General features: G+C 30.7%; 1 protein-coding gene across 4 annotated transcripts; it reads left to right on the top strand.

Moving 5' to 3' along the window:
• The first annotated feature begins 5830 nt into the window (after nt 1-5830).
• LOC100788720 (CTP synthase) lies at nt 5831-12622 on the top strand. 4 transcript variants are annotated; one of them, XM_003531420.5, is made up of 22 exons: nt 5831-6224; nt 6619-6821; nt 7315-7394; nt 7696-7782; nt 7879-7929; nt 8026-8143; nt 8457-8513; nt 8630-8694; nt 8888-8971; nt 9058-9108; nt 9197-9259; nt 9470-9516; nt 9672-9741; nt 9857-9919; nt 10092-10181; nt 10280-10318; nt 10449-10676; nt 10766-10851; nt 11060-11108; nt 11195-11275; nt 11368-11461; nt 11979-12622. In XM_003531420.5, exons 2-22 carry the CDS (start codon nt 6704-6706, stop codon nt 12188-12190), a joined length of 1833 nt encoding a protein of 610 aa, XP_003531468.1. In that variant the 5' UTR covers nt 5831-6224; nt 6619-6703; the 3' UTR covers nt 12191-12622. The 4 variants fall into 4 exon arrangements, with proteins under 4 accessions (XP_003531468.1, XP_003531469.1, XP_040874144.1 ...); XM_041018210.1 differs by lacking the exon at nt 5831-6224 and adding an exon at nt 6246-6532; XM_041018209.1 differs by lacking the exon at nt 5831-6224 and adding an exon at nt 6246-6541.
• The last annotated feature ends 4381 nt before the right edge of the window (nt 12623-17003 follow it).

Raw genomic sequence — 17003 nt, 5'->3', positions numbered from 1 at the left:
AATCACGATCAATTGACCCTCGATTAATGGAATCACATGTGTACTAGACAAGAACAATTTTTTTTATTACATAAAAATAGGCGAGTTAGGTGTTAGGAGTTCAATAAGATAAGTTTAGATGAGTTATGTATTTGTTTATCACTTATTAATGAAATTGCAATTGCTTATAAAAAGAAGTTTAGAATATATCTTCAGACTTAGATAATGTTTATATAGTTATTTATAAATTATTTACTAACAAAATTCTTACATCAATAACATATTCAAAATCATATTTGTGTAAGATATGAATTTGATTCTTACTAAATAGATCAATTTTTATTGACAGTGAAAACAAAAAATAGTATATAAATACTTTTGTATTAAAATTGAATAAAAACCGAAAAATAAGATGAGTTAGATTGCTAATAAAAAAGAAAAGAGAAGGAGGATTACGGATTACTTCTGTTAATAGGAAATTAACAATCTAATAATCTAACATTTTGTTGATATTTTTTAATAAAATTAATATAATTATAAATTATAGAGTAAAAAGTATATTTTGGTGAGAGTAAATAATTTCAAATGTTTATCAAACGAGTACGGTGCAAAGTAATTCTGATTCGATTCATTGAAGAAAAAAAAAAAGAAGAAGAAGTAATTAAAATCAATGAGCTCAGTTTTCGGTGCAGCGATAAGTTTATATAAAATAGTATAAAATAAAAAAGAAGTGATATGGTAATGCACACTCACATGTGAGTCAGGAAGCAGAACACAAGAAAATGCAGCAGCTGCATGTGGATTGTCTTTGTTCTTATGTGTTATTTAAAGACAACAAAACAAAACCATTTAGAGGCGCGCAGGTCCAATAAAGACAAATTGGTCCTTGGGATTCACCAACTTTCTTTATTTTTTTACTACATTTATGCCTTTTACCTTTAACTTCCTTTCTTGGACCATTTGATTTCATAACTTCCCTGGCTCCCAATTTCTAACTGAAACTATATTGCATGTGACATCAAAGCTATCTTAACAAACCAGCATGTGACATCAAATCAATCTTAACAAACATAAACGGTTGAATTATTGTTTAAGGAGATATATTTATTTGGGGGTCAAATATTGCATTAAAAGCTTAATCCATTAAATATATATTCAGTTGATTCTGTACCCAAAAAAAATGTTCATCTGATTCTAAGAGTCATGTGTATAAAAATACATCATGTTTGAAAAAAAAAATCCTTTTTAAGTTTGAATTAAAAAGAAAACATAAAGATAAAAAGTTGTTGGCACAAGTATTTTTACACTTAAATTTTGTTAACTAAGATTTGAAGTTTAATTTCTGATTTGGGCATGAAATTGCAATTTAGGATACTATTTACCTCAAAATGGGTCTCTCCATGGAAAATGATTAGTTAGGCAAAAGCCTCATACACCTCCAGTTAAACAAATAAAGAAATAACGAAGAAAAATTGAATTTTTTTTGTTTCTACATTTTTCTTAAAAAATTCAATCAAACCAAGAAAAATATATTATATTATCTTTTTTTTATTTTCTTTTGTCTCATCCAAACACATTTTTCCGAATCAAGTATCTCTCATAAAAAAAAAATCTTCTAAGGTACTAAAATATATTTAAAGAATTGATCTCTATCAATCGATATTTTTTTCATATGCACGGTTCAAAAATCAAAGTCATTAACACATGTTTAAATATTTAAGAGATAAAGTTATCCACCAATTATATCATTTTACATTCATCATCCAAACATATTAAAAGAAAACTTTTATTTTGTTGTATGAGCATATATCTTGAGGGACCGGATTAATTTTTTACGTACCAGATGAAAAGGAAAATTTAGATTACAAGACTGTCATAACTTTATTTTCATAAACAGAGAGTCTTGTGAACTCTACTTAACTCTACAAATTTTTATTGATCGGCTTACCCTCCTAAGAGATGAAAAGATATTTTAAAAAATATAAAAAATGACGTGTCGTTAACCATAATTAGAGAAAAGATATGATCTCAGTTAATGCAAAGCATAGTAAATAATTATACCTTTGCCTTAAAGAAAGGATATTATCTATCCTAAATAAAAGATCTATCCAAGACACAGTAACTAAGATATGGATTTGTTTATAATCTCAACGAAAAGAGATATAGATATTGTTTAACATAATCTATGAAAGATAAACAAAGGGGGGTCATAGATGTAACCTAAGTAAGGGATAATGTAAAAAAATAAGGCAAAAGAGATGAACGTAATATAAGGAAAGTAGGGTCTACAATGCAACCAACCACAAGGGATGATGGCATTTCGTTTTCTAGGGTTGGCATCAGGATCAGCAGCAAAAACCAATAGCCGCATGGCCCTGTGCCCCCAACAAGTAGGTTTTTTAATTTTTTTTCTTTCTTTCTTTCTTTGGGGATAATTTAATTTGAATTTTTTTAGGTTGCCAAGTGTTGCGTTATTATACACCCTTATGTTGAAAACTCTTGTTTGTCTGGTGTGAATGAATGACCATAGAATGGAGGAACAACAACAACGTCACCTTTTTTATCTTTGATTCTACGGTTATAGAGATTGCTTTTGTGGAACAAACCAATGGAAAGTTGTTTCTCGATCCGTGAAAAGAGGTGGAATGAGGAGAATATGATGCATGGGTTTCAAAAGTTTATTCATAATTTAATGGTGCTTTTTACATTCTCATACTTTGCGTAGAATGTACTCTTTTATGAACGATATAACCAAAACTTATATGACTATTTTATTAACATGTTATAATTAAATAATTAAATGTAAATTATTTATCATTTTTATTAATGATTAATTTTTATTCAAAAATTTAATTTAACACCTTTAATAAAAAGTTCTATTCTAAATTAACATTTGAACTCGAGACTTTACTAAAAAATTTAAATTCAATCTCATTTGAATCAATATAATGTTGGTAAACTATAACTATTATCATACTAATTAATTGTTTACATCAAGTTTTAAAAATATATTTCATTAAACTTAGAATTTATTTTGATATTTGTGCATATAAAGCTTTTTACCGTATGAATTATAAATTATTTCACATATAATTTTTAAATTAATTATTATAAGAATTAATGACCTTAATATCTTATTATAATGACAAACATTTATACTATGAATATGTTTTAATTAAATTCTTAATTTTAACACGTAATAATGTCTTACTATAGCTATTTATTAATATAAAAATATATCAATTAATCTATAGCATTATCTATAAATTTCTCTTTCAATAGTAAAATATAAGTTACATAATTTTATAATGATCTTAGTCAATACAAAAAGAATTGCTCCGTGTAAAGGATATTTGTCATCTGTATAAGTTACTAGCAACAACTTACGCCAATTAAAATCACGTCTCGCGTGCTAAAGAATATTATGTTAAACAAGTAAAAGGTTTTCTATATATTAGCCTTTTTCATCTAAGAATCAAATCAGGCACATATTATTAAGAAGTTATAGTTCAGTTAACAATTAAATATAATATATGAGTTGTTATAAATCTTTTAATTTTATTTTTGATTTTTATGGTTAAAAAAATTACATACAATATTATTTTTTTAATAAGAAAAGTAAGTCCCTAAACTTTTACAATGAATTATTTTAACTTTTAGTGTAAAGAAAAAGAAAAAGACTTCGCAGCCGTATGTATAAACAATAATAAAAAACAAGTTAAATCTAAGTATTTGCATTGGGTCAAGTTCAGTAAAATACACTATAGTTTATTACCAAGACCGAAATCGAAGTTGTGGTGTGTGCATCGTTGAGCCAAAAAAAAGAAGGAAAAATGTGTCAAATTTTATTTCCTCAAGATGGAATGAAACATGCCAACAACGGACTATGTGTCTATGTGTATCATACGTGGCAGATTTATCATTCTCTGTTTGTGATCTAATTTTGTAAAGCAAGTCATTAGTTACAAACAAACAAGTCAAATACCACCAACCAATAAATTAATATGAATTATTTTGATTTAATAAAATATTTTAAGTTTAGATCTTAAATATTTAATTTATCTTTCATATTTCTCTCACCTAGTTTAAATACATTATCTTTAATAAAAGATACATATAATCTTAAAAACACAAGTAAAATATGCATTGCTGAAGGAAAAATGAATAAAGGAGGATCATAAATAAGTGTAAAAATGATTTTGAGAAAACACTTTTTGAAGCTACACTGACTTTGATTAATGGTTCAAATAGAATACATGATTCAATGTTAACCACACCATCATTAAAAATAAAGTTTTGGTGTAACAAATAAAAGTATATCTAAGAAAATGTTTTGTCTGATATTTTCTATAAGTTTCTTTTAGAAAATTTGTCTCTAATTTTTAATATCATAATTAAATTAATTAAATTTCTTTTAATTAGTGATCCTCTATATATTAGACTAGACATAGTATAATAAGATATACAATTATTTAATTTAAAAACTTTGGATTTTTATATAACTAAAAATATATATAAAAATTAAAAAATTAATTTTTTTACAGAATAATTAAAACAATTTCATAAATTATATTAAACACTTCTTCACTAATATCTTTTCAAAACTTGTTAATAAGATATTTCAAATTATACGCACCCCTAACTTTTATTTATCTGTGTATTCAACTGGCCATGACAATTAAATTATATCCTGCAAGTATTTGTTTGATTACGACCTAACTTTTTTTTTTTTTTAAAAAAAAAATCCATTTTCATTAGGGTTTAAGATTAAGTTCAAAATTTTTCCACCTTTTAGAAGAGAGGTCGGGGGTCATGGATGTAAAGTGTAAACACCAACCCTTGAACTCATCTTGCACCATATTAATTTTACATATACACATATACATATTACACTCTATTTTTCTATAACTATTAAAAATATAAATTAATACATTAATTATGGCAATAAGTAAATAATTGAACTTATATTAATATTTAAATATTAAATTAAATTTATGCAATATATCAAAAAATAATTTAGCTCTTTAATTTATTATTTTTATTATTCATGTCGTTTATTAATTTTTATATATTATTTAAATTAAAATAGAATTGATAATTTAGTGTATGATTGATTTAAAATTATGTGTAAATAAATAATGTTTTCAAATGAGGTTAGATTCCAATTTTCTACACTTGTATGTTTTAAACCCACTACAGATTTTTTTTTCAACTATCATAGTTGTAGCTTTTACTCTTTAATGAGATACGAAGTATTTGATAAGTTTCGATGTTTTAGATTAACTATAAAATTAATCTTTGATTTTAAATTTAGTTATACTTAAAACTTATCATCTCTCTTTTCATAAACATATCCTGCAACCATCAAATTAAGTCATCTCCTACAAATTCAACTTATTAAATTAATTAAACCTAAAACCTGTCTTCAACTCCAAATAAAAATAACTTTGTTTTAATTACACTAACCGGAGTTGAGTTTTTTTTCCTGAATACTAATAGGAGTTAGGTTAAGAGAAAACAACTTATTTCTGAAAAATGCATTTATTATTTTTATTAAATACTTAAAACATTAAAATTTTCAGAAGATGAAATTTTTTATTTTCATCTAATAATTTCTATTTATTTTACACTGACAAAGTTCAAAAAAATAATAAGTACGGTCACCCTGACAAATTTGTCTCCGCATCAACGCAACTAACTACCACCTTTTTTCCTAATTCTTGGTTGATTTTTGATTGCGTCAAAAGCAAAAAAAAATTAAAAAAAAAAATGAAAGATCCGTTCTTTTTCCTATTTTTTATATTTTATTTGATTTACCTAATCCAATACCCAACCAATAAAGGAGTAAGCCATCTTCCATATTCACTCGCCGCCTGTAACAAAAACATCAAGAACAGAGAGAGAGAGAGAGAAAGAGAAAGAAAGAAGGGTACATTTTTATGCTTGTTAACCATAGAGGCAAAAACCCAAAAGAGCAGCTTCTTCATCTTGATCGAAGTCCAAACCTTTGTACCCTTTTGTGTTTCCCTCTCGTTTTTGTGTCACAACACAATCCTTAACCACACAAAACCTTTCCTATTTGTGGGGTTGATTGAGCCATTTTTGGAGGCTGCAAGAGGATATTTCCCTCTCTTTGTTGGGTGGCTATATAGGGAAAGTCTTTGGGTCCAAAAGGGGTGGGTTAGTTCCCAGAAAAAAAAAGCAGTGAAAGGAAGAACCTTGTAAACCCCGTCATTGTGAACAAGGTTCCTCATTATTCTCTCCCTTGTGGGGTTCTTCAAAGTTCCCACCTTTTTTTTTCTATTTTATTTTTTTCCTTCCCATTTTCCTTTGCTTATGATATCTATGTATTTAGTAGTTGTAGTAGTAGTAGTAATGTCATATGCCCATCTGTCTAATCTTATCCAAACCACCCCTACTTACTAGAAATCGCCACTCTTGCATTGTTTCCTTCTTGTACTGTTGTTGTCATCATTCTTAGTTTTATCAGAGGGCTAAAAGGGGTTTTCAGTGGGTCTCAGTATAAGTAGTGGTGCTTTGTACTTGAGTGGTGGTATTATTGGCATGTGTCTGTTTTTTTTTTTGTCCTAGGTTATGTGTTGTTGGTTTTTTTTTTCTCCTCATAGTGCTCATTTTCAGGGTGGCTTTGTGCGTTGGACAAGCAGCAGAGGACTAGTTTTGAGTAGTTTCATCACTGTCCAACTTAGAAAAAGGTGGGAAAAAAATGAAGTATGTGTTGGTGACTGGTGGTGTTGTGAGTGGACTTGGGAAAGGAGTCACTGCCAGTAGTATTGGGTTAATCCTCAAGGCCTGTGGTCTTAGAGTTACCTCTATCAAGATTGGTATTTTTCTTGTTCTTATTATTCTCCTTTGGTTTTAAGACTCACTAGTCACTACCCCTCTTCTTAATTCTCGAAGAGAATGCAGTTTTGTGTTTTTTGTTGTAATAGAGTGAGTATCAGTGAATTTGACTGGTTTTCTGAATGGCCAAGTTTTCGGTTTCCTTTGACTACCTGAGGTTCCATTTGAATGGAAATGGTTTTGTTGAAGAAAAAAGGGGATTTTTGTTTTGTGGTTTACAACTGGTTTGCTGTTTTTCTTCTTTGGTTTTTGGAGGATTCTTGATCCTCCTGCATCGCGTTCCTTTCTCCTCAGCGTTTTCTTCTTTTGTATTGATAAAAAAAAAGAGTAGATTCAATTTTTTGGTCCGTGTTTCTCTTCCCTCCTATAAAAAATTAAAATCTTTGTCCCCTTTTCTTATCATGTTATGTAAAATAATGAATGCTATTTATCCTTTTTTTTTTTAATTTTGTTTAATTTTTCTTTCATTTGCAGACCCCTATTTGAACACTGATGCGGGAACAATGTCTCCTTTTGAGCATGGAGAGGTTTTCGTCTTGGATGATGGTGGTGAGGTAAATAAATTAAAATTTTCTACCATGGGAATGCCGGTTATTACTTTCTTTTCTGGAATTCAATGGAAGGCTGAGATTGTATTTGTTACTCTTTAGTAGTGACATGCCATAAGCCATCGTGTGAATCTACCCATGTTGTTTTCCCCTGTTCTTTTCATTTTCTCATTTTACTTTGAAACTAAATCTAAATTTGTCTTTTGTATGTTTCTGATTTCAGTTCTGGTAAAAGAGGATAGCTGCAATTGTTTTTCTTTGAAGTTTTTTATTATCATTTTTATTCTTTATTTTTTGTTTGTTGTAGGTTGACCTTGATCTTGGAAACTATGAGCGTTTCTTGGATATCAAATTAACTCGTGACAATAATATTACGACTGGAAAAATATATCAGGTGAGTTCATTGCCTTTCGGTGTTTTCTTCTTTGTTTTTGTTCAGGTGTGCCTTATGTTTCTTATTGTTTTATTGTTATGGATGTTTATATTATAGTCTGTTATTGAGAAGGAGAGAAGAGGAGATTATCTTGGAAAGACTGTACAGGTATGTTTAATCATTCTGATATTTAGTCTTTGAAGCTATTTGTAATTGTGGTTGGTGCCATGATTTTGATTTTTTGGTTTTTTGCTTTATTTGTAGGTTGTTCCACACATAACAGATGCTATCCAAGAGTGGATAGAACGTGTAGCAAAGATACCAGTTGATGGGAAAGAAGGGCCAGCTGATGTTTGTGTCATTGAATTGGGTGGAACTATAGGTAAATAATACTCAGAGAGAACTTGTAATCAATACTACGATAGAACTTGGTTTTCAGTACTATTATAATTCTATTATCCATTCAATATTTTCGATATCTTAATTTTAAAATCATGGGTTAGGTAGAAGTAGAAAACTAGAAATTGAAAGCGACTTTTATTTGGCAAGGTGAGAGAAAATAGTATTGTTATTATTGTTACTGTGAAAACTCTAGAACTTATATATTCTGAAACAACCACCACCAAGCCTTTTTCCACTTGGTGGGATAGTCTATATTTTAAAAATCCATTTGAAATGACTTTTCTTTCATGCAGGGGATATTGAGTCCATGCCTTTTATTGAAGCACTTGGCCAATTTTCATACCGTGTAGGTAATGCCTTGTCATGCTTCAAACCTCATACTCTAAATTTTTATATATCAATTTGGTTATTGGTGTGCTTCAGTGAATCAATCTTGCTAATCTTTTTTTTTTTTTACTTTTTGTAGGCCCTGGCAACTTCTGTTTGGTTCATGTCAGCCTGGTTCCTATTCTCCATGTTGTTGGTGAACCGGTATAGTGTTAAATATGTTATCAGTAAATCATTTTTAATATTTTTTTATCAGGAATAAAGTGAGAAATATGAATGTATAATTGAAATTTTAATTTTCAATTTATTGGTCCTAAATAAACTGAATGGAATATTTTTGTTACATGTTTCAAGTGGTATGATCAGCACTAATTTAATTTGATTTTTTTATCTGTAGAAAACAAAGCCAACTCAGCACAGTGTTCGTCAACTTAGAGGATTAGGTTTGACCCCTAATCTTCTTGCTTGTCGCAGTTCTAAGGTGTGTTTCTTGTCTTCTTCTTTTTTATTCTGTTGCCTCCTTGGAATAATGATTAAATATTTATATCTGACTTGTCCTTTTATCAGGAACTTGATGACAATGTCAAGGCAAAGCTTGGTCAATTTTGTCATGTGCCGGTAATATGACATAAATATTGACAACTTTGACTTTTCTTATCACAAAAGCCTTATATGTATTCTTAAAACAAACTTTTGTATCCTGCAGCTGTCAAACATACTTACTCTCCATGACGTTCCAAATATTTGGCACATTCCTTTGCTATTGAAAGTAAGTAATTCTATTTTGAAACTCCTTTCTGTGACTATTTTCTAGGACTGCCAGAACCATATTTATGAAGTTTAATTTGTTAATTTTGTGGTTTGATATTTTTTTTTCTGTTAAAGTTGAATTGCATACTTTTCCATTTAGGTGGTTTAATTCATGCAATGATTCTAAACCTTTTTTTTTTCCTTTGAATTTATTTTCTGTAACAAATAGGACCAGAAGGCACATGAGGCGATCCTGAAAGCATTAAACTTGCTAGGGTTGGTTTTTCAAACTCATTCTTTTTTGGTGTATAATCCCCTCCCTTTCCCCATAAAAATCCTAATCAATGATGGTTCTCTGAAAATGTATAGTTTTGTGGTAGCTGTTAGTCAAAGTATTTGTGTCTATCAACTAATGCCTTTATTGTTTGCAGTGTTGCTGCAGAGCCTAATTTGAAGGAGTGGACTGCAAGAACAAAAGTTTATGACAGATGTCATGAAATTGTGAGTCTCAAACATCTCAAATAATTTCATCCAAAGAAAAAAAAATTACATATGAATAGATATTAATTTCCTGAGTAGGTAAGTGTTGAGCTTACAACCATTATGTGCTTCACAGGTTAGAATTGCAATGGTGGGAAAATACACTGGCCTTTCAGATGCATATCTTTCTGTTCTGAAGGTAATTTAATCAGTAATACATAGTAATTTCCATTTACTTTTTGCATTCTCTGCTACTTTCACTTTTACTACACAGGTTTAAGAGGCATATTGAACATTCTGGACTAAAATATTACTATTAACCTGAAACCTAGTATACCATAAGCTAATGTAATACTTGGTTTTTTGTAAAGGCACTTTTACATGCTTCTGTTGCTCGAAACCGTAAACTTATTGTGGACTGGGTTCCAGCTGGGGATCTTGAAGAAGCTACTTATAATGAGGTGATTACTGATCCTTCTGCTCTACTGCACATGTTGGTCGATTTTTTTTGGTTTTGCTTAATGCAACCCTCTGATGATTGATTAATGTACTACTGCAGGATCCTGAGGCGCATAAAGCTGCTTGGAGTCTTTTAAAGGTATTCATACTATTTAGATGAAATTTCTTTCTTCAATTTTCTGATTGTAATACTAATACATATTTTTTGTTTAAATGTATTTAAGTGATAGATTATTTACTGGTTTTCTGTAAATGGACTTGTGCTGCAGGGTGCTAATGGGGTTCTAGTTCCAGGAGGTTTTGGTGATAGAGGAGTGCAAGGGAAAATTCTTGCTGCTAAGTATGCTCGAGAACATAATGTTCCATTTCTTGGCATTTGCCTGGGGATGCAAATTGCTGTTATTGAGTTTGCACGATCTGTTCTCGGTCTGCATGATGCTACTAGCACAGAATTCAATCCTGAAACCAAGACCCCTTGTGTCATATTTATGCCAGAAGTATATTCTCCTATATTGATGCACTGCTTAAATTGATAACATTGTTCCTTTTGAAAACCTAGTTAAGCCGGTTTATATCTTATGAATAGGGCTCCAAGACTCATATGGGAGGAACTATGCGTCTTGGTTCAAGAAGAACTTACTTTGAAGTTGCTGACTGCAAATCTGCAAAATTGTAAGAATAATGAACCAAACTTGATAATGTGCTTTTGTACTTGGATTGGATTTGTTTAACTGAAAATATTTATCTTCTTTACACCAAAAAAGAGAAATCACTATCATGTATTGTAAAATAGTATTTCAAAATGCTAATTTCTGGATCTCCACTCCATCTTATGTTGATGTTGCATATATGTGATACGGTAATTTGGAATTCTTTATAGGTATGGCAATGCTAGCTTTGTTGATGAGCGACATCGGCATAGATATGAGGTAAATTGTGTTTGTAAGCAGAAACTTTCTTTATTATGGCTAAAGATGCAACCCTAGTTACTAACAATGATTGTTATGCCGAACAGGTTAATCCTGACATGATATCACAGCTAGAGAATGCTGGTCTATCTTTCGTTGGGAAAGATGAAACTGGGAGGCGCATGGAAGTGAGTCTTTACTTAACTGTATAATGCCATGGATCTTAAGATTTGTGCAAAATTAATAATTATAATTCTGGTAAATATGTGCATGAGTGCAGATAGTTGAATTGCCTAGCCATCCTTTTTTTATTGGCGTTCAGTTTCACCCTGAGTTCAAGTCTAGACCAGGGAAACCTTCTCCACTCTTCTCAGGTATTTTCTCCAGTCATTTCCCATATTTTTTTCATTCAAATTCATTGATTGGTGTTGTCATTACTATCATGAAATATTATGGTTATTGGGATTAGCCTTTTTTCTATGTAATGAGCTATTGATTTGTCCTTCAAATCTGTAATTGAGGTTCTTGTGGGTTTTCTTCACATGTCTATTATTAATGTAAACTTATTAGGGTTGAACTGTACTTGTTATTTACTGTGTTGGTTTAGACTGTTTACTTCATACCATCATCAGAATCAATCAAATTTGTGTCTATATGTTTAACTTGTAAGTTCCAAGCTTAGTTGAAAACTTGTAGTTCATTTAATCTTGGATGTCAAAGTCTCATCCATTTGGAATCTATGTGGGTATGATCAACAAAAGCTAGTGATGGAAAGATTAGGCAAATAAATGAATGAATAAATACTGCCTGTTTCTTTCGTATACTAGTTAGCTGAGAGCAACAACAGTTGTATTCTATGCACTAATTATTACTGCCTCATTGACAAAACAGGATTAATAGCAGCAGCAAGTGAACAAAGGAGTACAATCATGGTGCCAAGTAGTAATGGTCATGCCAAGTTAACTAACGGAAATGGAATGTACAATGGACACTCGCCGAAACTTAAAGCACACCAAAAGGGAAATGGCTTCAAGGCATCCAATGGTTCCTTAAATGGTATATATACCAATGGAAATGGGGTGTATGTGGATGGTAGTTGTTAGTCCTCATATCAAGTGTTTGGTGCATGCTAATAATCGTGGTATAACTATATCCAAGGGCATTCTTCTTGTGCTCGGTTGCTTGTACAGTTAGTAAGTGGATAGGTCTTTTAGATAGGGACTTGTCTCAAGCATGAAACAAATTTTGAGTCTAACAGCTTTTTTATATTTCCTAGTGCGGTTGTGCTATGGTGTGGCAGTTGCAGCCACCATTGGTTTCACTCTTTGGTCAAATATTGGCCAAAACTTCACTTGATCATGCCAAATATTTGGGCTTTGGTGGCTTTTTAAGTTGCTGTTTAGGATTTTTCATCTTATTAGTATACAGGCTGAAGGTTTAAGATTTTACTTTCAACTGAGTGTCTTCTTTTCTGAGTGGCCATTAATGTAAACTCTTATATTATGAGCATTTTAAGTTGAATTTTGTTTGGTGCACATGCACTTGCCTTGATCCTTTCTTTTACTTCCCTTGAATTTAAATGATCAGATGAAGTCGTAGACCATAGAGAAAGTGGTGTTCAAACAAACAATGGTGTTTCCTTGAACGACGACTATAAAAAATAATGAAAGACATGTGAAGGTTGTTGTATTTGGATAAATTTCTTCAACATTTGATAAAAGAAATAAAAAAGCTCAATGAATCAAAATTTATTCTTAAGTTAAAATCAACATACACATCAACTTTGGAAGAAATTAGACAAGAGTTTTTGTAAAGGTTGAAGTGTACCAGATGGTATTAACCTGTAAGGGAAGTTGAATTTATTATACTTTTTTTCCCTCTTATAAAAGTACTCACAGAAAAGTTATATATAATTTTTTATATATAGTTTTCTGTAAGTAGACACTTTTTTTATCTGATTAGTTAAAAACACTTTGAATGCATGCAAAAGAAATGTTAAAAATACATTTTTTAATATATTATCTCTTTTTTTTTTTCAAAGGAGGAAGTTATACATACTTATTGGTTGAAATTTATTAATTGTAAAATTTTGTAGGTCTAATGTCTGATTTACTGATTTTTTATATATATTTTATAGTTTTTTGATAAATTTTAATTTTAATTCTAAAGAGCGTTTTAGAAGATGATTATTTAATGGAATCTTATTGAATTCCAATAATATAAAGATGATAATATACATTTTCATGTTTATTATAGGTAGTAAAAAATATTTTTGGACATAATGCACTCCTAAAAATTTATATTACACATTTTTTTATCCTTTTATTTTTAGTAAAGAGGTGGCAACTCTCCCTCTCAAAAAAAGGTGGGAATTAAAATGTGTAATTGTCTAATTGAAGGTTACATTGACTTTATATATATATAAAAAAAAGTTAAGGTGTTGCACATTGTTAATTTTTTATGTACAAAATGATAAACTAAATGTGTCTTTTTTTAATTACTCTAAAAAGAATATAAACAACACATGTCTGCCAAATTATAACATCTTTTTGTCTGAATAATCGGCAAATCAGGATGCTTCTCTCGAGGAAACAAGGCCACACTGCTAATAGATTGCAGGTTGCACAATTTCCAAAACTGTTTTTATCTGAAAAGCACTGGACCTTTAAGTGTTGAAAGATTCTGAACCAAAAAAAAAATTATAGCCATGATCATGATGAATAATGTAAGATTGCCATACGTTGCACCTGAACGCAAAACATACCTTATATGGTCGTATGTTGAATGATTTGAATGTCATGTGAACAGAATGCAATATAATATTTTTTTTCTTATTTCTTTTTTATTTAATAAACAATTATATTTTATCATATGAATGTGTACGTCAGTGGACAAATTAAATATAACTATTTTGAGAATCAAGTTGGTGCTCTGGTAGTACCAGACTTTAAAATGATAATAATTCAATCACATGATTTTATAGTTATTATCGTCCAATATATATTGTAAAAGGAAAGAAAAAAAAAAACAATTGCGTGTCACAAATTTGTATAGAATATTTTTATTCATTAGAGTAGTTTTTCTTTTACTTTTACTTAACATTAATCAAACAAATTTAATTTAACACTTCATAATGAATTTTTTTGATAAACTGAGAGAGAGTAATAAAAAAAGGAGGTAACCAATATTATTCATCTGAAAAATTGATTTGAGTGAGTTATATCTGAGGTATCTAAAGACCTCCGAATTATGACTAACGATAATTAATCCTAATAGAATGTAACTAATCCTAGTAAGATATCGTTAGTAAAAATTAACAACCCTTACCATTTTTGTACTGTTGACTAGCACTAGATTGATGTTGTTAGCAAAAGCTAACAACCCTTACAATAATGATGCAAAATTATTTTTACAGTTAGGCATTTATATACTCCAATACCCCATTAAACTCGAGGGAAAGAGTTTTCAGAAGAAATACTCTTCACATTGAGTTTGCCTCAAAGAGTTTCAAATCTTGATGCAAAGAGAGGCTTAGTCAGAACATTAGCCCATTGACAGGAATAGAGAATTACTTGGCCAAAATCTTTTCTCTGACAAAAAACACATCAATTTTCATGTGTTTTGTTCTGCTATGGAAAACTGGATTATGAACAATGGAGACAATACTTTGATTATCACAGAGGATGACAGGAGTGGTGAAAGGGACTTATAATGAAAGGAACCAGTTTTAGAGATACTTAAACCTTCACCATTGCTTATGAAGATTTGATCAGGTCCATCAAAGTAAGTGAACTACTTGATATTTTGAGAATCTCCCGTAACATGAAAACTGGCTCCAGAATCTAGTATCCAAGTAGAGTTAGCTAGACCAGTCCCATAAGAGGACGAGTTCGTGAGCAAGGCACTAGGTTGACTATGGCCTAGACCAGTGGACTTAGAATTGGGATTAACCCAGGTGTTGGAGGTTCTACGTGGACCAGTGAAATAAGGAACATGTGATGTGTAGTAGGATCAAAAAAGGTTAGAAACTCATTTAGCTGAAAGCTAACATCAGTCTTGAAATGACAAACATTAACAGTGTGCCCATATTTAAGAAAAATTTGGCACTGGAAGTTAGCAAATCGGCCACCACTACGGCCTCTGCTAGGGCCACCGCCATTGCGTCCAGTACTCCGGTCAGAAAGGGTACCACAACCACCGCCAGGGCCATACAAGTCTCAAGAACCACCATTTTTGTAGGTGTTTAGAAGCGAGTAACCTTAGGTGTAATTTAACAACGCAAAACTGGTCGTCTGAGCATCTCGATTGTAGCGTGTAAGGTGAGTTTCATGACCATATAGGAGAGCTTCAATTTCGGCAATGGAGGGAGTACGCTTCTTACTTTCAAAAATAGAAATTACTAGTGCATAATCAGATGGTAATCCTTCGAGGAGCGCATCAATATACTCCTCACGATGAACAGGAACGTCCACGCCAGCTAATTCATCAACATAGCTAGCCTTTGATTTTGTGCAAGTATTCCTTAATCGATTTTTCATCAAGATTGACTACATGCATGGCATAACAAAGTTGTCACGCACGGAATTTGGTGTGAAGGTTGAAGTATTCATGAATTTTGTTCCAAACTTGATACGAATGATTGGAAACAAGAACTCTCGACAACACGGACTTCGAAAGGGTAGATGATAGCCAAATAAGGAGTATTTGGTCTTGAACCTCGTAGGTTTCATACTCAGGGTTGACTCGATTAGCAATGTGATCATCCTCGGTGAGATAACGAGGTAGAACGACATGATTAACAACAAATCACTGTAACTTGTGTGATTTGATCACTGGCTCATCGTGTTGACGCCAATGAAGATAATTCAAACCATTAAGTTTCTTTGCAATGGAGTTGGGAAACGATTGAGAAACTGAATTTGAAGGAGCGGAAGCCATGAACACACTGTACAAGACCTTGCAGAAGAACGATGCTTACGAAAGAATGGCTCTAGATATCATTTTCGATAAACTGAGAGAGAGAAATAGAAAAACAAGGTAACTAATAGTATTGATTTGAAAAGTTGATTTGAGTTAGTTACAATTGAGATATTTAAAGACCTATGAACTGTGAAACTAACCATAACTATTTCTAACTAATCCTAACAGAATATAACTACCTAATCCTAATGGGGTGTTGTTAGTGAAAACTACCCTTACAATTTCTATAATGCTGACTAACACTAGATGGATGCTCTTAGCAAAAGCTAATAGCCTTTACAATCATGATACAAGACTGTTTTCACAATTAGGCATTTACATACTCCAATAAATTTTAGATTTTATTCTTAAGAGGGAGATAACTTATTTTGTAATCCACGATTCCATGTCTCTTGAACTTTTATATAAAATTAACGGATTTTCCTAAATAATTAGTCGTAAAAAAAAACTTTTTCTTTTAATCAATGATTAATTCTCTTCAATCAACATTAAACATATTGAAAATATGCAACCCAATGTTTAAATGTTTTATCAAGTAAGTTAATATTAAAGTATTTGAAAGCGAAAAATGTTAAAAACATGTATTTTATATTAATATAGTTTTCATTAATCATAAATGAATTTTCAATCAATTAAAACATTCTTTTCATAATTTTTATGGAGTTAGATAAGTATTTTTGTATTGAAAAGACAAAAAGCATAGGGTTTAGAAAAGGTAGAAAGATAAAAAAAATTCTTTTTTTTTACAAATATCAAAAGCAAAATTAATATTTGCAAAGAAAAATTACTTAAACCTAGTTTTAACAAGGTATGCTTATTATTTAGGGACAGTACCACGAATATGCCAGTGAATCCTCTAGTTTTAGCCTATGTTCGGTTGCTAGGAAGAAAAAGTAAAGAAAGTGTGATGAATGAAAAAAAAAGAATGAAAGAGAG

The sequence above is a fragment of the Glycine max genome, chromosome 8 (assembly GCF_000004515.6).
Source record: "Glycine max cultivar Williams 82 chromosome 8, Glycine_max_v4.0, whole genome shotgun sequence".
Classification (NCBI taxonomy): Eukaryota; Viridiplantae; Streptophyta; class Magnoliopsida; order Fabales; family Fabaceae; genus Glycine; species Glycine max.
This window is presented reverse-complemented; position numbering and strand designations above follow the sequence as displayed.